The sequence below is a fragment of the Haemaphysalis longicornis genome, unplaced genomic scaffold (assembly GCF_048455015.1).
Source record: "Haemaphysalis longicornis isolate Haplotype H1 unplaced genomic scaffold, Haemaphysalis longicornis Haplotype H1 scaffold_7, whole genome shotgun sequence".
Classification (NCBI taxonomy): domain Eukaryota; kingdom Metazoa; phylum Arthropoda; class Arachnida; order Ixodida; family Ixodidae; genus Haemaphysalis; species Haemaphysalis longicornis.
This window is the reverse complement of record NW_027526422.1, coordinates 91,328,909-91,354,760: the sequence shown is the minus strand read 5'-3', so window position 1 is coordinate 91,354,760 and position 25,852 is coordinate 91,328,909. Positions and strand designations below refer to the sequence as shown.

The window sequence follows — 25,852 nt, the reverse complement described above, 5'->3', positions numbered from 1 at the left end:
TCTTCGTGGAAAAAGTTGACTAGCAGATGATTTGTTGGGCCCTCGCCTTCACAAAACGTAAACAATGCTTTTGACGTGACGAAGAAAAAGAAGGAGACAAAACATAGTACCTTGAAGAAGAGAAAACAGAGTACGGTATTTTGTCGTTTTTTTTCTTTGTCCCGTCGAAAGCGCTGCCTAAAGTTTCGCTAGCCTGCATCCGTTCCTTATTTCTGTTTACGATGCAGCGCTAGGAAGCCATGCAGAGAAGCCAACCTTGTTTCTACTAAATAATTTGAATAGAAGTGGCACCCGTTCGACCTACTCGTGAAGCGTGAGTTGAGTTCAAAGAATTATTTAAGCGCGCATTACGTTCAAACCAATGTTCAAACGAACAAAATCCTAAAAAAAAATGTCAGAAGTTTCGACGAATTAACGCGAACGCGCGCGCATATTCTTGAGGCATCTAAACAAAAGCAAATCATTTGAGAGCGCAACGATGTACACCTTGCGTCATTGCTTACGTCCCCTCGTTTTTACCCAATAAAGGATGCTCGTTTTCTACTTGAATGGCATCTGCGCAAGGAAAACGCGCGTTATTCCATGCAGCCCAGCGCGCAGGTGGCGGCGGCAGCACCTCACAACAGCAAGCGATGCTGACGGCAGCGGCGGCCGATTTCGAAACTACGTCAGAGCGCGCGGTGGAGGCCGACCAGTCGATGTCGCAGTAGGTAGGCTCGTAGGGGCCCTCGAAACAGCTGCAGCTGTTGTTATGGGACTCGCGGCGAAGCCGCTCGGCCTCATCGCGTAACCGACGGGACGATTGGGTGAGTGACCCTGGCCTCGCAGAGTTCTCCGTTGCGTATTTCACGACAGAAAAAGAACCGCCGTTCGAATGAAAGGCTAGTGTAGCGGGGACGGGCCAGATCGATCAAGCGCCGTTGTAGTAGTACGTGGCTGTGTAATGATGCGTGCACGATGTATGCGTGTGCGATACCGTCGAATTGCAGACCGTTTGGAACGCTGACTCTCTCCGAACCGATCTGAGAAGTTTCAAGCCTTTCGGCTCTTTCTTTGTCTAGTAGCAACGTCCCTGTTTCAGAGTGCGGCTGTACTGCAATCGTTTTGTGGTGCTCGCGGTCGGGAAGCGTTTTTTGTTGTGATTGCTTATTTCCGGCGCCGCTTTCGGTGACGTCCTGCGTGGTGGTTTCGAACGTTTACGAGGCGGTGCACGCAGTGGCTGTCGATCGTCGAGGCGCTTCCGCAGCGACTGCTAGTTGGAAGCGACAAGGCACTGTGAAAGCAAGCCGCGAGAAGCGGCTATCCCGTATGCACGCATAGATCCGTCGGCGCGATGTTCGTTGAAGCGTGCTACGGGTGTGAACAATGGATTTTTGTCGCTTTCCACCGCCGCCCGGAGCAGGTTGGCGTGTGAGATATCCTGCTCCAGAGGGCACCGCGCTTCCCGAAGCTGGTTTTGACGCGTCGCGCGGAAAGTGCGCGAACAAAAATCGCCAAGAAAACGCGCACGACGACGGTGCCGCGCTCGGTGCTTCATTTATAGAAGGCTCCAAATAGGGCTTTCCGAAGTGAGGACGAGCAGCTGCCTCCTCGGCTCGAACTGCTTTTTGGGTGAAGTGCCCGCGTAGTGCGCTTGCGTAAGTGCAAACCCCCACCACTTGATCGCTATGGGCAGTGTTTAGCTGACCGCTGTCTCGTTGAGAGCCGTATCTCGACGAGCGCTGACCATTTTCATTTCGCGCGTCTCCCAAACCGGTACATACGCAACGCGTTGTCCTCTGTCACCCGACCGCGCACGCTGATGGGACGGCAATTCTTTTCCTGAAGAGATTAGGCGCACAGCGAGTTCGCTTTTGTGGCGCGCGCGGTGTTGATAAAATCGCGCCGCGGCGAATGTTGGTTTTTCAGTCGTCTCGATGGAGCACGTTGGCCGCGGTGGATGCGGCGTTTAAAATTGGCTCAGCCGAGGAGAGCATGCTGCTGACCCATTTCCGCGTGCAAAGGGTGCTCGCGCGATCAGCAATAAGCGGCGCGGCACAGCTGTTCGGGCGCGCGTGATGACGCTAGCTAGGTGCCCGCTTGGATTTCGCAAGAAACTTGGCGGCGCCGGCCGATGGGTTCGGTCTAGCGCGCATCGCGCGTGCAGACGCACACGCGAGTGGGGGGTGTTCTCCCGACGGTTCCCGACTGGATCGGCGCCAGATTGTGCGTTTCGTCGGCGCGCGCTCGGACGGCGACAGATGGGATGATGATCCGTTTCTCCCGGGCTCGTGCTCGATGGTCAGACTCGCCTGTATAAGCTCTAATCGCGACAAGGTTGTTGTTATTTTTTCCCAGTGGCAATATTTTCACGGTGATTGGGCCTCTAATTGCCAACTTTGTTTACTTCGTCAGCGCTTACGCTGTACGCTATTTATGTCGGTGCTTTATGTATACACTGATATGCACGTCTGTTCATCCTGTCCTTTTAGTGCAATTTTATTTCCATCATGTCAGACCAACTACCCCGTCAGATTGCTTTGCTGAACTACTGTCAAGTGTTTACCGGATATTGGTCGACCATATCAGTGACTCTATAGATTTTGAGCAACCAAGGGAAGAGGTGCTGTATTACGAAAGGCTACTGAACAATGGATTACAGTCATGTCATCGACATAGTGATGGAGAAATCTGTAGGATATAATGATGAACCTCTTCGATTGCAAAAAAGCCTTTGAATCAGTAGAGATGCAGGGATGGAGGAATGTGTAGGATATAAACCTCAAAGCGTGGCATCTATAGATTACGAAAAAGCCTTTGGTTTAGTAGAAACCGCTACAGTGATGCAAGCATTTAGAGAACAGGGTGTAGAGGAAATATACATGTGGAGAATGTAACAACGGATGTACGGACATGAAAGCGTTTCATAAGAAGAGTGGGAAGCTTTTTTAAGTTTACAGACGGCATCTTGTCCACCGATTAAAGAGAACGCGTACGAAGGGTGCTTCAGGAACTGTACTCAGAAAGCCTTATCAAGGGATCAAAGATGAATATCAATGAGCCAAAACTAATGTTAAATGATGAACGTGGATCTTTGGTAGGTCTTAGGCCAGTTGTGAAGAGTTCTAATTCAAACCACGAAAAGAAAATCAGGCGTGGAATTACTATGAACTGGAGAACTTTCGGCAAACACTCAGAAGTAGTGAGTAATAGGCTACCTCTGTCACCAAAAAGAAAGGCATGTGACAAATGTGTACTCCTGATGTCTTGTGAGGCAGAAACTTGGTGACTTGCTAAGCACTGTGAAAGGGAAATTAGGTTGGAAAGACTAACGGCTAGAAGAATGATCGCAGTAACGCTTAAAGTAGGAAGTGAGCGTCTTGAGTTAAGGACCAATCTTGGGTGGAAGTCGTTGCCGCTCAAACTACAAGAAAGAAGTTGAGTGGGACTGGACGTGTAACGGAGATCTGACAACCAGTAGACCACCAGGGTAACATGGTGACTACCTGAAGATGGGGTCAAAAGTAGTAAAATGCTAATAATTCAGTGGGAGGATGAGATAAGGAAATTTGGTTGCAAAAAATGGTAATGGACAGCACGGGAGCAGTTGGAGGTCCCCGGGAAAGGCAATGTATTGTGCAGTGGACTTAAACCAGCTGATGATCATTATATATGGCTATATTAGCAGACAGGTGTGTCTCTAAAAGGACCACGAAGACTGCATATAATTTTAGTTTATTCAAAAGGTCGGGCAGTTGATGTCTTGCTGTTTGTGTAGCAGGAAGGAACTCCACATTGCAGGGGAATTTGTGCCTGATGGAATGGATTTTAAATTACGTACCAGGTCCCTCAGTTATTATGTTGCAGAAGCTTCCAGGCTATACTCAGAGAAGCACACAAAAAATGGACGGGCTGTAGGTTATGTGCCAGCTTTATGACATAGTTATCAGAATCCAGAAATCCGACTAGCACCGTAAATTGCTTTGAACATTTCACCTTGAACATTGAGCATTGAAGCTCAAGCTTATATTTGGCTGCATGTGTGCAGTGTGGGTCTGCCTGACCTTTCAGTTTCCAGTGAGAAAAACGGGTGACCAGGGTTGCTGATGTTTCAATTGTCATGCCATTGCACTGTTGGGAAAGTAAACTAGGAGCTCCTAATCTTTTTTGATGCGGGGCAGCTGCTGGTTAGTGCCAGGGGATATAATAGCAATCAGTCTGGAGTTCTTTCATTGCATTTTCTAAATTATAGGACCGACGCAGAGATCGAACCACGATCTTCGGCACAGAGTTGATACCAGTTTCCTGTAATTTTTTTGCACCAACGTTATTGCTTAGTTGCCGTATAGCTATAAGACGATGTCAATTTCAGTTTGGAGGATTTCAAGTTGGAAGCTTGCAATCCCCTCAAATTCATATACCTTTAATGGCATCAGCCAGTCTGCACATGCCACCTGGTGACATCATTCGTCCGGTGCCCTTTCTTCTACTTGCCTTTTTCCTTTGCTTGCATATGTATAAGTGTATGTGTTTTTATTGATAACTTGCAGTTCTCTGTGAATATTTTTGTCATACCATTTGTGTTTCTTTCGCACACCTCTTTTCCTCTATTCTCTTTCTGGCTGATTGTTTTTTTTTTATTTTTTACTTGTTCCCCCATTTGTAGTAGCAATTTTCTCTATTCAGATCATATAAATCAACAGGTGTACTGTCTAGTGAAAATTTCCAGTGAAAATTTTGCTCAAGGTGCAGCTGCTGACGGCGCGTGTAGGGGGCTGAGGACCTCTATCAGTCCATCGGTGCCTTTAGTACCAGTCTACCCCAGCTGAGACGAAAAATAAACGTTTTATCCATTCATACACACAAAAAAAAGCTTGATTATGTAGCCTAATTAAACGCAGTTTGACATGTGTTATCCAGTCATGGCAGTCTTTTGACAGAGGTAAGTTGTAGGCTGCCTTCGTGGTTCCTCGTTATGCTTTATAAGCCCTGACCCCTTTACAAAAGCAAATAAACACCAATGCAGCTTACAGTATTACAAAAATCGGCTGACTGCTAGTCCCAGAACAGAACATCCAACCAGTTGTCGCGATTTTTTCTTAGCATTTTTCTTTTGCTACATTGTGGAATTAAATTGACTGCCGGTTTGGGGGAACTTAGAAGTGCACAGCCACTTGCATAATATCGCATAAACATGTATCGACCTTTGGATACACCAGTTTACATTTTTGGCATAGTCCAAAAGTTGGGAGATGCATGTATGCAGACAATTTTTTACAGCGAAGTTGTATTTGCTTTGATTTCCACACATCGTCCGCGTGGACAAATTTTTCGCACTCAAAAGCTAGCTGGTGTGTTTCATTCAGCTGGAATGGCGTGAGCAGTGTTGTGATAGGTGTCTTTCATGTGTAAGCACACGCAGATCACTGCAGACCCTCTTTGTATGTATGGGTGGAGTGGGGGGGGGGGAAGGGGGGGAGGGGGGGGGGGGGGGGGCAGCATGAATGCTTCACGTGCTCACCGATGACATGCCTGTTGTAAAGAAAGCAGTAAAGCGGCTAGGACTTGGGCCTTGTTTGTCAGCATGCAAGCAGTCCCTTGACAGCATGGACCAGTTAGGTAGGCTGCTTTAGCAGAGGGTTGAAAGAACGTGTTCAATGCATGACTAACTAGATGGTGGACTGTACCAGTGCTCTGTGCCTCTGAAAAGATAGAAGTGTGCCAGCGGGAGACAGCGTGTCGCTTATGCGAGTGGCACAACTGTGTTGCAGTGCGGGGGAGGCAGCCGCGGTGGCAGCAGCACCCGACTATCAGGATGACGTCGTCGACGCTGGTGGAGACGGTGTCGCTCAACTACGAGGACTTCAGCGAGAACTTCCTGACGTGCAGCACCTGCCTGTGCACCTACGATGGCCAGGAGCGCAGCCCCAAACTGCTCTCCTGCTCACACACCGTCTGCCGCAGCTGCCTCGAGCGCCTCGCTGCCGCCGCCCGCTCGCAGGTGGGACTTGCTGTTTATAAACAACTCGGAGGTGGGGGGAGGCAATGGTAGGCACCGCGGCCCGCTGCGAAATTCTGGGTTAAGAAGGGGGGAGCGAGAAAGGGGGAACTTTTATTTTGAGCGGCAAGCATTTATTCTGCCTATTGTCCAGTAATGACTACTGATAACTATTTTTCTGTCGCGAGTGACGCACCCATGAAATTTATGCGAGTTCGACGTTTTCTCTCAACCCAACCATTGGCCATTTTGCAATGCCCCTGAAAAAATATAAACAGAAGGTTAATGAGAGTACAGTAAAGCCCGCTTATATCGAACACGGATATATCGAATTATTGCCTATATCGAACCCTTGTGTAATTCTGGTAAAAATTGCATGCATTTAAAACTTTTTATATCGAACGCGATTTTGCTCACAATGGATATATCGAACTCTCCCGCGCGGGATTTTTCGCTCTCCTTAGGCATGCGGTGGGTTTTCCCGCAATACATCGGCGCGCAGCGGTGGCACGGGTGTCACTTGTGACTCCCGCGCGAGCTTGGGCGCCTCCAAACCGGCCGTGGCAGAGTGGACCAGCTCCACGCATGCATGTCGTTGGAGCAGAAAGCACCACATTGGGCGCTTGTATCCATGCTTGTCTCTGCTCTGTCGAAGACGCCGAGGACTCCGTACCGCTTCCGAGCACGAGCGAAGCCGTCGCTGCCGTGGCCCTGCTACGGCGATACTGCAGTGCCATTGAGGGCAGCGGTCTTGTGCTTGTCGACTGTTCAGATATCATGGAGCAAGCAGTCACCAGCAACACGGTGTACTTCAAGAAGCAGGCTACACTCACGCAGTTCTTCCGCCCCAATAAGTTAATGTTTTCTTTCCAAGAAAGTGTTGTATCAATACTGAACTGCAGGGTGGTAAGAGCTCAGCGTTAGCTTGTGACTCCGTCGGCAAGATTGCTCTCATATAAGTTTTTTTTTTTTTTTTTGCTTCACTTGCTATATTGAATTTTTGCTATATCGAACTATTTTACAATCCTCGCGCTGTTCGATATAAGCAGGCTTTACTGTATGTCCTATGAATTCCCAATTTTTGTTTTGAATTTTTTTCTGGTTTGTTTTTGCTTTGTTTTGTTTTTACTTTTTTCCGCCTTTATATGTCCCCCACCCCCCAGCATCTTTTTCTTGGTGGGAAGCGGAGGGGGGCATTTGGCTCCTTTTGAAACAAAAACCTGTGTACACCACTGACTGCTGTGACTGCCTAATTAACTTAGCATGGCCCAGAAACTTTTGGCAAAGGCTGTACTTGTAACGTCATCATCCTTTTTTCTTCTTTCAAATTAAACGTTGCCCTCCTCCTCCCTACCTTGTCCCTGACACCTGCAGCACGAGGGCACCCTTCGGTGCCCCATCTGCCGGGAGGCAGTGCCCCTGCCGGAGCCCGGGGTGGGTGCCCTGCCACCCAGCTTCCTGGTGAACCAGCTGCTGGACCTGGTGGCCAGCCGGCGGCGCGAGGTTGTGCCCAAGTGCGCCCTCCACCCGGCCGGGGCCGAGCTGCTCTTCTGCGAGCACTGCGACCAGGTCTTCTGTGCCGCCTGCCTCGAGGCACCCGCACATGCCGACCCCGGCCACACCGTCGTGCCCTTCTCCATCGCCGTCAAGCGCATGTCCGAGATACTGCTCTACAAGGTGGGTGGGCGGTGTGCCCCAGGGACCCGTCCTCTTCCCTCTTCTTTTCAAGGGCAGCTGATTTTTGCGCAGAGTCGTTGGGTGAGAGAATGTCTACTAGAGGGTAGTTGGTCCACGGTTATAAGCGTGTCTCTTCTGCGACTAAAGCAGAGAAAGGTCGAGTAAGAATGCAGTAACGTGACTGCTCTTCCTTGGTGCAGTGTTGTTGTTGTTTTGATTTTTTAATGCCAGTGGTATTACTGGGCTGCTCATCAGGAATATTTAGTGCATGTCTGTGCCCGCATGTGCATCTCCATCTGACGTGACACCAGCTGAACTGTGTAATCCCATTTCTTGTGCCACTCCTCGAACAGGGGGGAAGGAACGCCCGTGCCTGTCAGGAGAATTTCCCTTCCTTCTTTTATGAGGCTGCCCTAATTTCTGCCCCTCACACCAAGGGGCACTTTTTCTTTTAAAATTTTGGGCAGTGAACTCGGGGGTGGTGCCACCTTTAGGCAAGCATATATGCAGTGGCTAAACTATTTAAACATAGAACGCATGTGTGTATCCTTCAAGCTTGCATGTATTGGGTAATTATTGCCGTTTGCTTAGTTTAGGTCCGACATATAATCCCTACTTAACGGCCGGTTTTAACCCTGTCCACCATTCTCAGCTTCTTTATCCCTTTGTTGGCGGCTATTGCAGTCTCAGCTATGCCTCAGCAAGCTGGACGCTGCTGCGGACGCTGTGAGTGCTGAGATCACGAGACTGGACGCTGCGGCAGAGGAAGTGACGGACCAGGTGGAGGCCTCCTTCCGGGAAATCCAGGATCTGCTGGAGCAGAGGCGCAAGTCCCTGCTGGCCACACTGCAGGTGCCCAACTTTTCACACACTCTTGTGGCTCACCATTTATACATTTACAAAAAGTACATACAACGGGACGAAAACAAGACAGGGGACAGCCAAACACAGCGTTGACAGCATGTGTTCTTGATGTGACTGATTTCTGTCAAGAGGAATTGTGCGATCGCACAATTCCTCTGCAATAAAATCCAAAAGGTGAGAAAATCCCAATAATTTCTGGTTCGAACCACAAATTATTGGGATTTTCTCACCTTTTGGATTTTATTGCATCTAGTGAAACGTGTGCGTAAAACCCCAGAGTTGTATTTACCGTACTAAAGCAGTGTTCTTGGTGGAGTGGCTATGATTCCTCCTTTCAGGACCAGTGGGGGCATGGTTTTGATCCCCCAGCACTGAACGGTGTGTTTTGCTTTCCGCATTTGCACTAAAGGCGTCCATGCACAAGAATGTGAATCTGCGTTGAGTAATGCTAAAGGCATTTCATGTCTAAAAGCAACAGCATGGCAAGAAGTATGTCCGTGGATGTGTAGTCAGCCATATACTTGGTACGCTGGTAGGAAATGAGTGTAGTTAACCTATGTGGTGTACTCAGCAAGAAGCTACAGTAGCTGACCGTTTTTTCAGACTCCTAAAATTCAGGCTTGCTGGATTTTCCCGTGAAACTGCCAGTTGTCCCATAGGAGTAATGACTCACAGATTTTTCTGACAGCTCCTTTTTTCGGACTATTTTGCGTTCCCCTCCAGGTCGGAAAAATTGGTCGGCTACTGTATATGCAAAAGCTATGCTGAGCGTTTCTCATTTCTCTCGTACTTGCTTGCAGGCCCTGTGGGACCGCAAGAAGGAGGCCCTCGAGGAACAGCTGAAGGTGATCCAAAAGGAGCGGTCCCAACTGGACCAGGACTGCTGCGCAACCGAGAGCCAACTCGACGTCCGAAACATCACCAAGAGGATCTCCGACCTGGACGTCAAGATGGGCTCCCTCGATCACCTGGCCCAGCCCCGCGAGAACTGCTACCTCCACTTCGAGTGCGTGCACAACTCTGCCCTCGAAGACATCACCCGTGCACTCAAGATCTTCGGAAAGCTCGAGACGAGCCGCACTTTCCCGCCCCTGTGCACCATCAACGTCAAGGACTGCCCGGCTTACGTCGGAGCGTGTGCTTTGCTGCGTACCTACGACTGCGACGGTCAGCCACAAATGGTTGGTGGGGACCCGGTCGTCGCGACGCTCGTGGCCTGCAACGATGAGGTGGAGGACTGGCAGGAGCAGGTGCCGGTTGCAGTCGTAGACCGTGGCACCGGCGAGTACGCCGTGACGTTCCACCCGCCCCAAGTCGGTCGCTATCGCCTCGCCGTATCGGTGCTGGGCCGGCCTTTGCCAGGAAGCCCATTTGAATTTGCCGCCACCGACAACATCGACCCGGACGCCGTCTTCGGTCGGCGCGGCGACGGCACCGAGAACTTCCTCCAGCCCGTGGCTGTTGTGTGCGGACCGGAGGGGCTGCTCTACGTGCTGGACACGGGCAACTGTCGGGTCAAAGTGCTCACCCCGGAGCTCAGGTACGTCCGCGACCTCGCGGGGGTCGGCGTCGAGGAGCGCGGTGGCACGGGACTCGCCGTCTCGCCTTCAGCATCCACCCTGGTCGCGTGCAACTGGAGGACTCGCCGTGTGACGGAGTTCGCCTCGGATGGCACTGTTGTGCGAAGCTTCACGCACGCTGACCTGCAAGAACCGACGGCCGTTGCGGTTAACTCCCGGGGCGAGGTATTCGTCGTGGACAGCGGGCAGCGCTGCCTCTTCGTCTTCGACCAGGACGGCGCCCTCTTGAAAAAGGTCGACGGGAAAGCGCTGGCGCTTCCCCTGCCGGCCAGCTTCAACCCAAGCGCCGTCGCAGTGGCTCCGGATGACTCGGTCCTCGTGGCAGACTCGACGATTCACGTGTTGGACTCGCGCGCCAGCAAGCGCGTGTCGGTGATGTTCGCCGAGGGCAGGGGGAAGGGTCGATTTGGGGGAGTGTGCGTTGATGCGCAGGGCGCCGTGCTGGCCACTCGCTCCGACCGCTGCAAGAACAACGTCCTCGTCTTTGACCAGGTGGGTGGCCGCGTCGCCTTCACGGTGGAAAGCCGAGGGAGCCGGCTGGGTCGGCCTCTCGGCATAACCGCGCTGCCGAGCGGTCATGCCGTCGTCGTGGACCTGGGCAATGACTGCGTCAAGAAGTACCGGTACAAGTGAGGACCCGGTCCCGTTCGGCAGTTGCCCCAAGCGTCACACATGCTAGTCATTGCGGAAGTGTCTGCGCCTCTGTGACACTTTGCGCCCCTTTCGAGTGCACTCTATTTTTCTGAGTCGTTGCCGTTGTAGCTTGCCATAACGCTGTGCTGGTAGGGTAGTGTGTGTAGACGGCTTTAGCGTACTAATTGCAACGGATACGCACTTGTAGAAAATGAGTCACACGTGCGTTAGACCTTCCTGGAGTAGACAATAACATTAGCGAGTTATGTACACCCTCTTCTAGCTGGCCTTACTGACAAAACAAAATTCATAATCCACAAAAGGCTTTGCTGCATGGTGATTGCATAGTGCAGTAACCTGGTGTGGTGCATGCGTCAACAACTTGAGTGTTGGAGTGAAAACAGTAGAATGCAAACATCAAAGTTCTCCCCTTAGTAGTGCCCTTGTGGATGCACGTTAAGAGTTCTGGTCACGCACAATTTTCCCGTTCTGATAGTAGCAGGTTGGCACTCGTAGTGCTATCTTGGGAACAAGGACTTGCTCTTAGCAAGCAACACTGGACCACTGAGCAGTAGAAAGTTGGGAGCAAAATGTAGTGTTCTTGTCACTTCCAAGCAAGTGCCTGACGACTGGGACGTTCATCGGTGACTGATTTGCCGTGACCGCCTCGTCTAGGCAGTCTTGTAAAGCTTGGCTGCTCGACTACGTTGTTTCCACTGCACACGCTGGTAAAGCTACGTGGGCTGCTGATGATGGAATGTTTGTTTTATTTTAAAAGCAAATGGTCACACTGATTACTCTTGTATGTGCAAGCTAATGTCACTATTGACTCGCAGCTTATAGCTTACTATTGTGGGTACGTCAAAGTGTGAAAACTACCACAGAGGTTGAAAAAGGTCAATGAATATATAGGAATATTTTATGGCAATGGGTTGCTTTTTGTATTGTATGAGATGTTGCAACGCCGTTATGAATGTTTTAAAAAAAAATCTAAAATCTGTCCGAATGTCTTGCTCATTCATGTTGAAATTTTGCACAAAGCTAGTGTTTTATGGTCTACAGTTGAACCCCTTTATAAGAGACACGTACCGGGGAGAAGTTTGTCTCTTATACGAGATGTCTTATAAGCAGGGAACCATGTTTTCACTCACTAATCAGACTCCATTTCAATGTGGGCACCGTATGACTAAAATAATCTCTAAAGAATGCTACAACATGTTGCAAAAGATTCATTCTAATTCATGTTTGACCCCCACAATTTATGAAACAGTTATGAATCTTTATTTGCTTCATGACTGTATTTACACTGTTTTTTACAACCGATTCTACAAGCTTTTTTCCTTTCACTGTTTGTGGAAGATGAATCGTAGATGTTGAGTTCACAAGCCTGATGAATAGCCAGGGCGCACAGCTTCTTCCGCTCTGTGCTCAGGCTATTCATTACGCCTGCAGGACTCAACATCTGCGATGCTTCTTGATTGGGAGCTACGCGAGTGGGAGAGCCCGCATGTGCGATCACGCTCCATCCAATGGATGGCAGTAAGCTTCAACCACTTCTGTAAGTTGCATTTACATTGGCAGGGCTTCTCGTTGTCCTTTCATAGCTGCCTGAACCACTGTGTGTTTGCTGAAGTCATAATAAATAGTGACTGCAGGCATCCCCCTGTGTTTCCACAATGGAAGCAACTGCAATTAGTGACTGGTGGCACTGCATCTGAAGTTAAAATGTCTGTTACAAGCGAGACTATCGATTAAAGTTCAAGAATGACTTGTCCCTTATAACCAATTTTCTACATCCGATTTCTGTTATAAAAGAGGTCAATTTAATGGGAAAGATAGGGCAGCCAACCATGTGGGTGAATAGTGTCTCTTATACCCATTTGTCTCTTACATCCATGTCTCTTATAACAAGGTTCAACTGTATATATGTATATATTTTTTTTGGTGGGATCAGCAACCATTTTTTTTATTTCGTAACCAAATAAGCAACTTTTGGATTCAGTGTTCAAAATGGCCATTTTTGCTGTGTGTCGAAATGGTGCCACCTTCCATCAGAACCGAAATGAAATTCTTGTGGCCAACCTAATCGACGGCAAAGTGTCTTGTTCTAGCATTATATATGGTGTTGCTGTTTCAAAAGATTACTCAGGAAGATGGTTCTTTACAGAAACTGGCTTCGAGGTTGAAATAATTTTTATTCGACTCTAAATTAACAAGGTAAGCATGGGTGCGGATCGTGGTGTTAAACTAGACTAAAACGCAAGCTTCGTGCAAAAGTTGGGTACAAATGATAGAGCAGTGTAGACAGACCTGATTTTTTTCAACGTTCGCAGTACCATCGTAACTACCACAGCCTCACAGCTACCAAAGCCTGCTCCAGGCAGCGGGACAATCTCTGCAAGCTGTTTTGTGACAAACGATAGGAATTTAATTTTTGCAGTTTCCTAGTCAGACAAAGCATATGAACTTTCTTTCCCCCTTTCTTGTGTTGGTTTGGAGTAGACAAAAAGATAGAGCCATTGCGTGGTGACTTGTGTATGGGGCTCAACATTTCGCTGGTGTCTGGCTGGAAGCTTTCTGGGACCACCTTAGAATCTAAGCTGCTGTTGCATTAACATGGTTGGGAATCAAGTCAGGATGATCAGCCAAGAAAGCGGCAACTGGAAAACAAACTAACCGCTTTAGCTGGCTAAATGAATTGAAGACAATCCTCTCTGCATAACGTGCCCTTTTGGCTTTCTGCAGTGCCGTAAACTTGCGAAGGTGTCTTAACAATTCCAACGTTAAACAGGAGCTGTCAAACTTGTTTTGTATTTCGGCAGGAAGCCCAAAATAAGCAATGAACATTGTTTATCAAAACTGATGTGCATTCATAAATGTGCAAAGAATGTGTAAATTGTGTCCTCAACAATGTTGTAAAAAGATAACAAAATGTCTCTCGAGATCTTGTGATGGGTATACTTTGATAGGCATGATGCAGATAAATGGGACATAACTGAGGAGCACATAATTGTATTAACTGCATGGTTCAGTTGCCTACCTGGCTGACCTGAATGTTTTTGATTCAGGAAACTATTGTCCATCAAGAAATGTGTGGGATGTCGGATCTGTGTTTCATCAAACTTTGTGGGGCTGTTCGATTTCGTAATTTCTTCCTATTTTGTCAGCGCTGCAAGATTGTAAGCTTGACTGAATTAAAAATCTGGCAAATCACCTGTAAAACTAGTAAAATCAAACTGCATTATTGATCATGCCAGGAGGTGTGTAAATGTAGGGGTAAATAGTTAAAATGCTTTTGCTATGGTTGCCATGCATCATATCATGAGGTTTGTAGAAATGCGCTACAAAATGAAACAGGAGTGCCATGACTACCAGCTGAGATTGTATGATTGCCTAAATATACCTAAAAAAAAGTTATAATTAAAATCTATTGGTAGTATAAATGCATATCTAGGAGTGTTTTTTTTTTAAATGACCTACTCCACTCAGTGTTGCAGGCTGCTTATTTTTCTAAAAGTTTCAATGAATGTTTTTGCCCCTAAAAACACCGGCGCACAGCTTTTTGTAATCCAAGGCTTGTCCCGTCCCGTTGGTCACGTGTATAAGTGGACATGCTGATATGTTGAGTGGCCAAATTTGGCGAGGCATGTTTCAGACATGAAAAAGTCACTTAGTTTTAAAGAAAAGCGACTGGCCATGACTATGAAGTTTTCAAAACGTGCGTATGCAAAGTCAGTCGAAATGTTTTTGCGAGGCTCGTGTAGTTTCCTTAATATTCCCAGTTTTTTTTTTGTATATTTCGTTTTTTTTTTTTCGCTGTTTTACAGCAGCCTCAGTTAGTTTAGTCTCCCCAGTTCTGTTTGAGAGAACTTTTAATAATCTCAGCTGAAACAGCTGGCCGAAGCCATTCTCTTATACGGGGGCCTGTAAGAAAAAGCAGTCCTCAGATTGGTCGGTCTCTCGCTCTTTTTTTCGAGAAGACAGCTCCTTGCCTGCACTCCTCAATTCACTAGCTGTCACGCTACACCTACGCCAACCAAGCATAACAGCTGTAAAGCGTGTCCGCAACCCACGCGCGCACAGGTGTTGCTTTCGCTTACCTTCGGACTGGGGGGGGGGGGGGGGGGGGGAGGCCTTTTCTCTTCTATTTGGCAAAGCAGCTGCTTACAAGAGACGTGTGATCGGTTGGCGCAAACAAAACTACGCAGCTCAAGACAGGTCTTCGACAATGCGAAATACGCTTTTTTTTTTTTTTTTTTACAAATTCTTTCTTTGCTCTGTGAAGCAGGAACGCGCATTTCTAAAAGGCAGCGGTTGTTGCTCGGCTGCCCTTTTTGAGCCACCTGCTGTGCTGCGTTTTGCAGTGCGTTGAACTGCGAGGCAGCAATGCTAAGCTTGACGTGAATTAATGTGTACAGCTGCCTGTCCTCTTCTCTGTAGCCAGGCTATTTAGAGGAATCTGAACACCTCTAGGTGAAGTCAATTTCACTGAGAAAGGCCTGATGATCCTAATCGTTATGGCGTTTTTGTTTCCCCCCCACACATCTTTTTGTGCGTTTTTAAGAGGGCCGTTATTGCTGTGTGCACTGCTGGACTCTCTCCTTTTATCGCGTTGGCCCCTCTTCTTTTTATCATTCCGTTCACTTTGGTTGGACTAAGCAGTTTGACTATTTTTGACTATGACTTTGGTTTGACTAATGCCTGCATTATGGCTCGTCAAAGTTACACTTACTATGGTTATAGTGCAGCCTTTCTTTCGAGAGCACTTGCATTGGCGCAACGAGCAAGTTTAAAACTAATAATGCGTAGCTTAGGCGGAGGTAACGGTAATGCACGCAAATTCTGCATGTCATCTGATACAGCGCTGTTATGTAATACGCTTCTCCAACCTGTCCTGCATGAATTTCTATCGCCTATTCAAGCAGCTCAAACTTGATACATTGCTTATGAAGGTAGAATTGTAACAATACTGCACTGCCCATTTAGGGCCCCTGACACGACTGGCCGCCTGACGCATGAATTTCCTCTCGCTTCCTTGCGTTTGCCTTCTAGTCAGCTGCAAACCGGCCTGCCCTTGTGGCCTCTTCTAAACATTTTACCTTAAGTTTCACATCAAATGACCGGATTCTTGCGTTTGTCAACAGACTATTCTGTGAAAGCTGACAGCAGCAGAAAATTTCAACATTAGCGGAGGGGTTGCCCACTACACTGGCAGTGACAGAGGGTGCAAAAAAAAGGGACCAGCTTGATGCATTAATCACGCAATTGAGCATTTATATAACCGTTTGGAGTGGAGAGTGAACTTGAGAATGTTCTTGTACTCAGTCTCTTTAGATCGGCCCAACACAGTGAAGTGCCGGGAGCTTCTTCACGCTTCTAAGTTTGCATACAGCTCAATTCTTAAGCTGAATTTTTTTAAAGCAGGGCTTGTACTGAACGTGCACAGAATGTCACAAGTACCAATCTCAGGAACCTGTATCGTGCTTCGGTGTCGGTGTTGATAATCCGCCAGAATGTTGAGCACAAGATTATTTTGACTAATGTGCGTGGCCTTAACTGTACCACAGTTCTCTTTCTCTCTCATGCCTGTTGCAACCCACAAACGAGATTGTTGCCTTCGAAACTGCAACAGGATCGAGTTCTAAGCGACAGTGGTACCCTTGGCAGGAACTGGTGGCTTTCGAGGCATAAGTGCGGAGTACACTGATGTCTGGTACTTCAAGATGCCAGTCCCTCTTGTTTGTGTTCCTTCAAACAATTTATGTTCCGAGACCTCATGCCTAGGACTGCAAAAGTGCAGGCAACATCTATAGGCCTCTCGTCAGGGCTGTTGAAAGTCACGTTACACTTGTGCCCTTTTCCAGGGCCACTGGGTCCAAGCAAAAAAAAAATGGTGACGTCACTTCCACCCGACCTTAATGGCTGCTCTTTTTCTCTGTTCCATCTTTAAAACCACAGATATTCACTTGCCACTTCAGGCGTTGTATATTGTAGGTCAGACTGTACGAAGACGGCATTTTCGAGAGGTTGAAATTTTTGCGGCAGTTGGCCTTTTAGGAGCGATGTAAACTTAACCGCACAATGGGGTGGCGAAGTAGGTTGCACGCCAAGATTCAAAGTTGTGTTTGGTCTGTCACAAGCCCACATGCCCTGCAGAATGTGCGACCCAATAAATGCGCTGTTACAATTATTAAAGTGTGGGCAGGGAACGGGAGGAGAGATGTTTTACCGAGCTGATTCACTATAAGATGCAGTTTTTCTTTTTTTGTTTTGGTGCATTAAGTGACGCCACCATTGTGATGTCACTTGCGAGAAAATGCACTTTAAACGCCGTGTTGTTTGCCGTTTAAGCTGGCACTTTTGTTCTCCAGATTTTTCATTTTTTGAAACAGCTTTGCACCATACTATACTTCCCTGCATCGCTCGAGTTTTTTTTTTTGGTGACTCCACAGTATTAGCAGAAACTGCGCAATGAACTGCATTACTTCCTTGCCAAAGACGTCCGCGATTTTAAGCTTGCGTACGGAATAAGCCAAGTTTTTTTTATGAGCGACTTGCGCCACACAATTACAAGGGTGCGGGGTATGTATCGTTTTTATATTCCAGTCGATTTTATTACCGCTGCTGTTTTATTCTTGTTCCTTTGGAATACTCATTTCGCTACGAAGTCACACAACATGGATTCTGTAGTAGCGTTCACACGATTCTTGCCTTTGCGGGCTGCCAATAATGATACTAGCGTGGCGTATAACATGACATTTTGTGTTTGCGAAGCATTGTATCTGTTGTTGTTATTATTATTGGAATAGTCTTCTAAATCATGTGCTTACACATAGAGCCGAGATTGACAATGCTGTGTTGTTTACTTGTCACCATTTATGGTATGGAAAAAAAACATTTGGCTCTCTGGCGAAAGCTGTCTTTGTAAAGCTTGCTTTTGGCGAGACATGAGTAAAAAAAAAACAACAAAGGGTTAGTGCACTTGCACTCTGGTTTCGTGTTTACGATATTATTGTCCATTGTCTCCGTAAGAAACGCCATGAAATTTATCGATGTATTCTTATATCCACCGACTGTACTTTCCACGGGGACTCTGCGTGCATCATAATTTTATGTTTAGGGTCCTTTGCCTAGTTTTCTTTTTGTGCTTTTTTTTTTTGGGACATCAGCACGGACTGTCCACATTCATAGCTCTTGGCATTTTTTGTTTGCTTTGTTACAATTGCCATTGCTTAATTAAACGTGGCAAATTAGGTGCCAATGCCTGTTGTTTCTCCCCTTTCTGTTCTTTTTTAATGGGCCGGAACGACACAGCCAATTTCGACAGATTCATGTGTGCCGTTATTTAATGCAGGCACGTCTCGTTTTCTACGTCAGCTTTTGCCTTTTCTTTTTCATTTTTCTACTTTTCTTTGAGTCAAGCTTTTTCGTGTGCGCGCGCGACGGAATGCCCATCTTTGGATTTGTAGTAGTTTGTGGCAATTTTTTGTGATTACTGCGTGGCAATCTGGAGAGGCTCTTGGGGCATGCCGACCCAAGAGTAAATATTAGAAATTCGGACCAAAAACCTGCAACTTCTCACCCTTGCATCAGTATTAAACAGAAAGAAAAAAAAAATGGAGGGGGGGGGGGGGGGGCAGCAAATTTGCCTAAATTTGTCTTTCGACTGCAGATTGGTACTAGGCTCACCTGCATAAGTATGACAAGTTATTGTAGAGCCCAAAACTTTGTGCAACTGTTTCAACTGAACTTAATACCAGTGGCGCGCTCTGGTGGCAGCTTTAGTCACTATCAAGAAAGTCGGCGTGCCCGTTGCGCCCTTTTCCCAGTCTTGCCACGCAAAGCAGCAGTGCTATATAATTTATACGAGCAGAAGCGACAGTGCATGTCCTCTGGTAGCGACATGATCAAGGTTGGCTTTGAGTGAGTGGAGTGTGTGTGCAAAGTGAATAAAGAACTTCCTCGTTGAGTGCACTTTGGCTGGCTTGAATCCGTTTATTTTCTTGTGGCTTGTGCTGCACTCATTTGCGTCAGGAGTAGAACATGCGGGCAAACAGCTGGTCGTGGGAACTCTGCATCACGTCGACCAGGGGGAACACGTTGGCAGCTTTATTGGCCGTCCTCCATCGATGGCTGCACGGAAGAAAGATTACCATTCAGCCTGTATTGTCACTGCAAGTTTGTAACAAGAAAAGTGGGGAAGGGGGGACTGGCATGTAGCTGCATTAAATCTCCCATTTTTTTTTTAATTAACGAGCCATAAACAATTGTGACGCTTACACGATTCTTTATTCAAGCTCAACAGGGGTAGTAAGATTCCAGTGCGCAGTAGACAAGGTGCAAAATCGAAGCACGGAGGCTCTAAAACTTACCGCTCTACGATTTCCGGTATTCTTGACTGGAGCTTAAACTGCATTCGCTGACCCTGGAAATAGCGTAAGTGGTCAGGCCCACTTCATTCATTCATTGAAGACCTCTCCTAATATGGGGGTTACTTACTGCCACTTACTATGACAAGGAATGGCATTCCATTTCAATACACTGAATGTGGGGTGCAAGAGCGAAGCCATTGGGGTCTCATGGGGCAGTGCTTCAGGTAAGTTTAGAACATTCGAAGCTCTTTTATGCACACCGAAATCCTCTATTCACGGGTGTTTGCGTACTTCGCCTTCCATCAGAAATACTAAGTTCGGAACCGACCTCATTGTATTTGATATACTGTATTTGCACGATTTTAGCACCCCCCCAATTGCAACGTGCAGGTGAGTTTACTGATGAAAATTCAACAAAATAATTTGACACAGATGCTACTATGGAGCTGTAGAAAACATGACACCACGTACCTAGCAAATATTTTATTTGACACACTGAACTGTAGCAGCAAAAATTCTTTGTGCTTCATAAACTTGCTTATCTAGCCTCCTGCTGGCATTAAAAAACTAAAACAGGGAACATTGAAAGATTATTTCGGTTTTGAGCCCAATTGTAATGCGCAAGTGAATTTTAAGGCTACCTTTAGTGAAAAAAGGTGCGCACTAGAATCGTGCAAATACGGTCGCCTATACACCACCTCGGCTGTAAATTTGGTTGTTTCAGTGCTACAGGCTGCTTGCTCCTGGCCTGATATTTTTTTTTCTTCCATTGCTTCTCCAGGCAACATCCAGCTATTGCCAGAGTACAGTGTAAGTCATCTTACACGGTACGTGAACCTCAAGGTCCTACAATTATCCAAAAAATTCTAGTTGAGCAGCGTTTTGAAAAAGAAAAGAAAAAAAAAATCTAAAGAAATTCTCAGTCCACCTGTCGCACTTTCCGAGAACTAGGCACTCCTGACAATGAAAATATGCCAGTAAAACTTCCTTTTCTCACCCCAGATGCGACAATCCCAGCTGTCGTTTAGTCCTTACATAAATACCGAGACTTTTTCTGACAGGAGTGCCTCGGCAGCTTTGAAAAGAAGAAGCAAAGCATTTTGGGATTCCATTTACACAAAGGCCTTTAAAGATGAGTCTCTCGTGGGCTGGGTAAATGCGAGAACGCTGGTCTTCCTGTGTTTGTCACTGGTATTGGCCAAAAATGCTACTGTTGGGTATGCTTGCTAGTAGGTCACCGACCCCCTGCTAATTGGTGGGTCCCTCGTTACACACCGGAAACAACTAATCAGTGGGTCAAGTGATCGTCCCAGGGGAGGGAGGTGGAAAGGGGGAGAAAAGTGGAGCAGGATGCAAACTGAGATGGGAGGATGCGGGTGAGAGAGATGAGGGTGGAGAAGACGGAAGGATGGGACAGAGAGAGAGAGAGAGAGAGATAGGACGAGGAAGAATGGAGGCCAGGTAAGGATATGAGAAGGTTGAAGGAAGGGGAGGGACGTTGGCTTGTTTCATTTCAGGAATTGCCTGTCATTTGCTATCGTGAGCTTTTTTTGTTGCCCAGAGGCGTGCAAAAAGACAGGCATGTAAAATCTGTTCTGCTCACAAATTTTTTTTCCCCCTCACTATGCTAAAAAATAAGTCATCTAGGGGTCGTGCATTGGATGCCCACTTATAAAATGAAAGTGTTTGTATTCAATAATACATAGTCTTTTCTTTCACAGCCATCTTTATCATGCATGCCTGTCTTCACAGCCAATTTTAATCATTGCGATTGATTGTGTGGGGTTTAACAAGCCGAAGCTACACCTCGGCTATGAGGCGCGCCATAGTGGAGGGAGGCTCCAGATTAATTTTGACCACCTGGGGATCTTTAACACGCACTGAAATCTTTACACACGGGCATTTTCGCACAGCATCTTAGCCACTGAGCCACCGTGGCGGGCAGATCACTTAATCATTGTGGGACTGATGGCTGCTGCATAAAAACTGACTGAAATTGATACAGCGTGGGCCTTTCCGGTGTTTCGTTGTACTGTAAGCTGCTTTCTCGTGCATGTCATTCATGCAAAAAAATCTTTAGAAACGTGGGAAGCCACTTAAAGGAGGAGCCCGTGAGGGCAAAATACAACTTCGTTCCATTTTAAAGAACTCGCCTTTGGTAACTCACTCTGCTCCATCCCAGCCACGAAAAATGTTCTTTTTAAAGGATGCATGAAGACAAAATACTTATTAGAAAGACTGCTTAGTCCCGATAACAATGATACCAATATCATCGCAATCTTCGAACAAATAACGGAGATAGTACAGAAAACGTGTGAAGCAATCGCGACCCCCTATCCAATTTCCCGCAACTTTTCTATGACGTCACGGAACCTTGTTTGTGCGATGGGCGGCCGCCTAACTGACCTGTCGGATGACACGACTGGACGTCTGCAATGGGGCGTCTAGTTCCATTTGACCGCATCACTTGAATGCCAACGTGCAGTTAACGCACTGAAAATTATGTTTCATTGTTGGCCCGTACGATGTCATTCTTGCTCATAACACGTCACTGTGGTGCAAAATTTGAAATTTTTAAAATACTTCTCGCTTTTTTTTTTTTGTTAAAAAAACATTTTTTGTGGCTGTAATGGAGCTGAGAGAGATACTGAATCCTAGTTCTTTCAAATTAAATGAAGTTGTATTTTCTCCTCATGGCTCCTTTATCAAAAAGAGACAATGCACAAAACATTGAAATTTTGCCCCACAGTGAGGCATAACGTGCGAGCACTAAAAGCATAGTTGTTAGTGTGTTCTCTGCACGTTAGCATTAACGTGATGCGATCAGACGGAATGAGAGGCCCTCACTACGATCGCCCAGTCATGTTTCTTGGCGTTGGCTTAGGCCGGCGGACACCAACCGCATCAGCAGGATTCTGTGATGTCAGAGAAATCGCTGGAAAGTGGCTCCTTGGGGGTGGCCACTGCTTCATCTCCTTATTCGTAATACTTTGATTATGTGTTTGAAGCTAGCGATAAAACTGATATAATTATTGAGACAAAGAGTGTTCTTCATGAACTAAACTTGCATTTTGTCTTCATGGCCCCATTAAGGTGAGTGTTACTACATTTACTACACTACTACTACTACTACATGAAGGATGTTAACGATAATAACCTATTGCAAAATGATATCGCTGCCATATCAGATTGGTGCTTGAAGTGGCAAATGGAACTTAACACTGCTAAATGCAAAGTTTTGCATGTTTCACGGTCGACGCTTTCTTCCCCTGCTTACTACCTCAATAACACGCCGCTCGAAACTGTTACATCATATCGGTACTTAGGTGTTAATATCTGTGATAATCTAACCTGGTCTTTGCATGTTGAGAATTTAATAAATAGCGCTAATCGCATGTTAGGCTACTTACGCCGCAACTTTCGTTACGCACCGGTTTCATTAAAAACACTGTTATACAAAACATTAGTTAGGTCGAAACTTGAATACGCAGCTTCTATTTGGGACCCTAGCTCTGAAACTCTCATTAAATCATTAGAAGTAGTCCAGAACAACGCCGCTCGTTTCATTCTTCACAATTACAGCAGAACAGCTAGTGCTACATCCATGAAAAATTCCTCGCAATTACTTCATCTGGCTACTCGTTGCAAATACAATAGCCTTTCCTTGTTCCATAAAATTTATTACCACAACTCTATTTTACGCACAGCTCTCATTTCCCCACCTTCGTATGTTTCGTCCCGCACTGACCACCCTCTCAAAGTAGGCATTATGACATGCCTCACTAACACTTGTTTTCAGTCACTCATTCCTCGTACATCGAACGAATGGAACCACCTTCCCGGACCAATTGCTGGCATCCAAGATAACGAACGCTTCCGCACTGCTTTATACAAACGATAACGAACGCTTCCCACATGTTTAGTTGTTGTTGCTGCTGCACTTTGTTTTATTTCTTTGTTGTATTGTCCCCCTACATGGGCCCCCACTCCCCTCTGTAATGCCCTTGGCCTTGAGGGAAAAATAAATAAATAGTAAATAAATAAATTGCATACGTGTCTGCTGCAACAACTCTGAAACATCCTTCCAGCCAGATTAGGAGGAAGGAGGCAACGGAGCAGTGAGCAGGTGGCAGGCAAGGGAGTGAGACTCGTACTACAGCTGAACCTCGTTATAACGAACACTGATAGTATAGCAAATTATCGGCTATAGCGAGCTAAATACAAACTTTGGTTGGTCACGCTTCACTTCAATGACACTTATTCTTTTATAACGAAACTGAAACCGCGCGAGTCGCCCATGATATTGGATATAACGATGAAATATTTGACCAGGAGTCGGAGAAGCTGCTTGGAAAAACCCTCTGGCACTTGAAACTGCAGAAGTATAAAGGCCCTTTTGTTCGTGGACGCTATGGAAAACTCAATCCTGCTCAGCGGTGTGAGTAGCCACCAGATGAAGATCACATCATTCATCAAATAGATAAGGATGCAGACCTGTTTTGTCCAAGTGCACTTTGTTCTGTCATAATTTCACGTACTCATGTTCTGGTTCATTGAGCTTGATATGCAACAAGGAGAAAAGTAAGGGTTACTTTGTTTACAGTGGATTCAAAGCCGAAAAATTACATTTTTGTATGAAGTATTTTTGCGGGAGCCAGATTGTCGATTTGTTAGAGCCAATTTTTACCTCTACTGTTACAATGAATATAAAATACACTGAACTAATCTGCTGTCCCGATACTACTTCATTATAACGAGGTTTCAACTGTAATCGATTGCGTGAACACGATTCGCGTGCCACGGAAACCGGTTCTGCCAAAACGGCGGGAAAAAGAGGATCCAAACCTCGAGGGTGCCCGTGGCTCCAAGTCGCACGGCGGCCGCCACCACAGTTCGGAGGGAGCTGAACAGGAAGGACACGACTGCCTCTTCCTCGGAAATGCCCAGGAATGCGCACACGAAGCCATACATCACAGCCTGGGATGGAAGCCATGTTTGCCGTCAGGTGCCTTTCACAGCCACGTGCAATGCATACACAGATTCAAGATGCCTCTCGTCAAAGAACGGGAAGCACGCCCGACTCCACCAAGAAATAGATTGATTGATTGTGGGGGTTTAACGCGCCGACGCAATGCAGGCGATGAGGCGCGCCGTAGTGGAGGGCTCCGGATTTATTTTGACCACCTGGGGATCTTTAACGTGCGCCGAAATCTCGTACACACGGGCGTTTCTGCTTTTCGCCTCCATCAGAAAAGCGGCCGCCGCGGCCGGGAATCGAACCCGCGACCTCGTGCTCAGCAGCGCAACGCCTTCACCAAGAAATATGTGCATGCGCGCATGCATCACAAAGTAACTCCAAACACCACCTTTTCTGGTTACGTTCTGGCTAAGACGAGAATGAATTAAAGGAGTGCAAGCATGGGATCATAGAATCTAGCTAGTGCTTGCATGGTGTCACTGTCGGCTTCCATGCTTCCGACAACACCGGCATTGGTGGCACCATGTGTACGTATGCATACACATGGTGCCACCTAGGACGCAAATCTATTAGGTTAGCTGGGAGTAGGGTAAGTACACGTCATTAAACAGGCAAGTCGGTTGCTGACAACCGACGCCCCGATTCAAAGGGAGAGCCACTAATCATCATCAGCATCATACCTGATGTCCCAGCAACTTGCCATCATAAATCAAGTTCTGAACGTCGGTCAACTTGTCACCTCTGTATGTCGCACAAGCGGTCTGAATCAGGGACCTGCCCTGTAAGAAAGACAAAATCACGCAGCTGTCATATGAACGTTAAGGACCTAGCTCAAGGCCCTCTATACGCATGCATGTAGGCCTGTGTATGCACGGAATATCAGGATAGCACGGTACGCCACCTGTTGTGTGCTTGCCCTGTTGGCAATGTGGTTGTTCAACGAAGCATTGACAAGCCGATCGAGAGACAGAATTGCTTCGAGGTCAGACCACACCTGTCGTGCTTCCCTCACGAATGGCACACTGAAGGAACCTATGGCGACGAGGAGAAAAAAAAAACTACAGTAAGTTATGTAACAGGTTTCAGGTGCAGAAGAATATTGTCCAAGAAGCATCGCCCATACCTACATTCTCGAGGCTTGCAAGCAAGAACTGCTCAACTTTCTCTGAAAAAAAAAGAAAAAAAGAAAAGACGGTGTACCCATAATGTGCATGACAAGAGGCACAATGTACGACAGTGTGGAAAACTTGCCGCACCTGAAGATGTCAGGAATCCTCGCTGATAGGCCGCCTCTAGTCCAGCGCTGTGAGCGAAGCTCCCGGTAGGAAATGCTGCCGGTAGAATGGAGAATCAAGCGATAATGTTGCGTCATCTAGTTTTGTGCACAGCCAGAAAGTACTTTGTAAAAAATTCTGCAGACACAGCCACCGATTGATTGAATGCTGCGAACAGTGTCACGATCCTAGACTTACCGCTGTCGGAGATCTGAAGCAGGTTCAGAAGCGAATTTATGCTCGCTGATGACATCTACGCGCTGTGAAGGTTCGGGTCCCATTTAAACCTGTATGACCATACAATGACGATATACACTGACGTTGCTCACGCAACGATTATCTAATCAGGAGTGAATGAAGCAACTCTATTGTGAAACTAAACACACGCACATGGCACGAGTTGAACGGCCGCGAAATGGTAGAGACTATTTCGGTAGTTTCGTATTTAGTGACGTTGACAGTTTCGTGCTTAGTTTGAGTATCGAGTTAAAAGTTAA

At 46.8% G+C, this 25,852-nt stretch overlaps 2 protein-coding genes across 4 annotated transcripts; one reads left to right on the top strand and one right to left on the bottom strand.

Moving 5' to 3' along the window:
• The first annotated feature begins 625 nt into the window (after positions 1–625).
• LOC144146084 (tripartite motif-containing protein 3-like) lies at positions 626–14,851 on the top strand. Its single transcript, XM_077678020.1, has 5 exons — positions 626–806; positions 5,751–5,980; positions 7,352–7,654; positions 8,339–8,506; positions 9,319–14,851. The coding sequence occupies exons 2-5, from the start codon at positions 5,795–5,797 to the stop codon at positions 10,729–10,731; spliced, it is 2,070 nt and encodes a 689-aa protein (XP_077534146.1). The 5' UTR covers positions 626–806; positions 5,751–5,794; the 3' UTR covers positions 10,732–14,851.
• Positions 14,852–18,706: 3,855 nt separating this feature from the next.
• LOC144146087 (uncharacterized) lies at positions 18,707–25,789 on the bottom strand. 3 transcript variants are annotated; one of them, XM_077678022.1, is made up of 8 exons: positions 25,554–25,785; positions 25,338–25,412; positions 25,205–25,246; positions 24,983–25,113; positions 24,762–24,860; positions 23,949–24,080; positions 19,104–19,156; positions 18,707–18,864 (listed from the first exon to the last, which is right to left on the bottom strand). In XM_077678022.1, the coding sequence occupies exons 1-8, from the start codon at positions 25,606–25,608 to the stop codon at positions 18,762–18,764; spliced, it is 690 nt and encodes a 229-aa protein (XP_077534148.1). In that variant the 5' UTR covers positions 25,609–25,785; the 3' UTR covers positions 18,707–18,761. The 3 variants fall into 3 exon arrangements, with proteins under 3 accessions (XP_077534148.1, XP_077534151.1, XP_077534149.1); XM_077678025.1 differs by lacking the exon at positions 23,949–24,080 and having other exon boundaries at positions 25,554–25,789; XM_077678023.1 differs by lacking the exon at positions 19,104–19,156 and having other exon boundaries at positions 25,554–25,786.
• Between the last annotated feature and the right edge of the window lie 63 nt (positions 25,790–25,852).

Bases quoted from the DNA above. Each gene is read 5' to 3' on its own strand.
- LOC144146084 (XM_077678020.1), top strand. From the start codon at position 5,795: ATGACGTCGTCGACGCTGGTGGAGACGGTGTCGCTCAACTACGAGGAC. The intron at 5,981-7,351 runs GTGGGACTTGCT...TGACACCTGCAG, and splicing joins CTGCCGCCGCCCGCTCGCAG to CACGAGGGCACCCTTCGGTG. The intron at 7,655-8,338 runs GTGGGTGGGCGG...CGGCTATTGCAG, and splicing joins CCGAGATACTGCTCTACAAG to TCTCAGCTATGCCTCAGCAA.
- LOC144146087 (XM_077678022.1), bottom strand. From the start codon at position 25,608: ATGTCATCAGCGAGCATAAATTCGCTTCTGAACCTGCTTCAGATCTCC. The intron at 25,413-25,553 runs GTAAGTCTAGGA...TTCTACCGGCAG, and splicing joins GCTTCAGATCTCCGACAGCG to CATTTCCTACCGGGAGCTTC. The intron at 19,157-23,948 runs GTTTGGATCCTC...CGCTATTTCCAG, and splicing joins GAGCCACGGGCACCCTCGAG to GGTCAGCGAATGCAGTTTAA.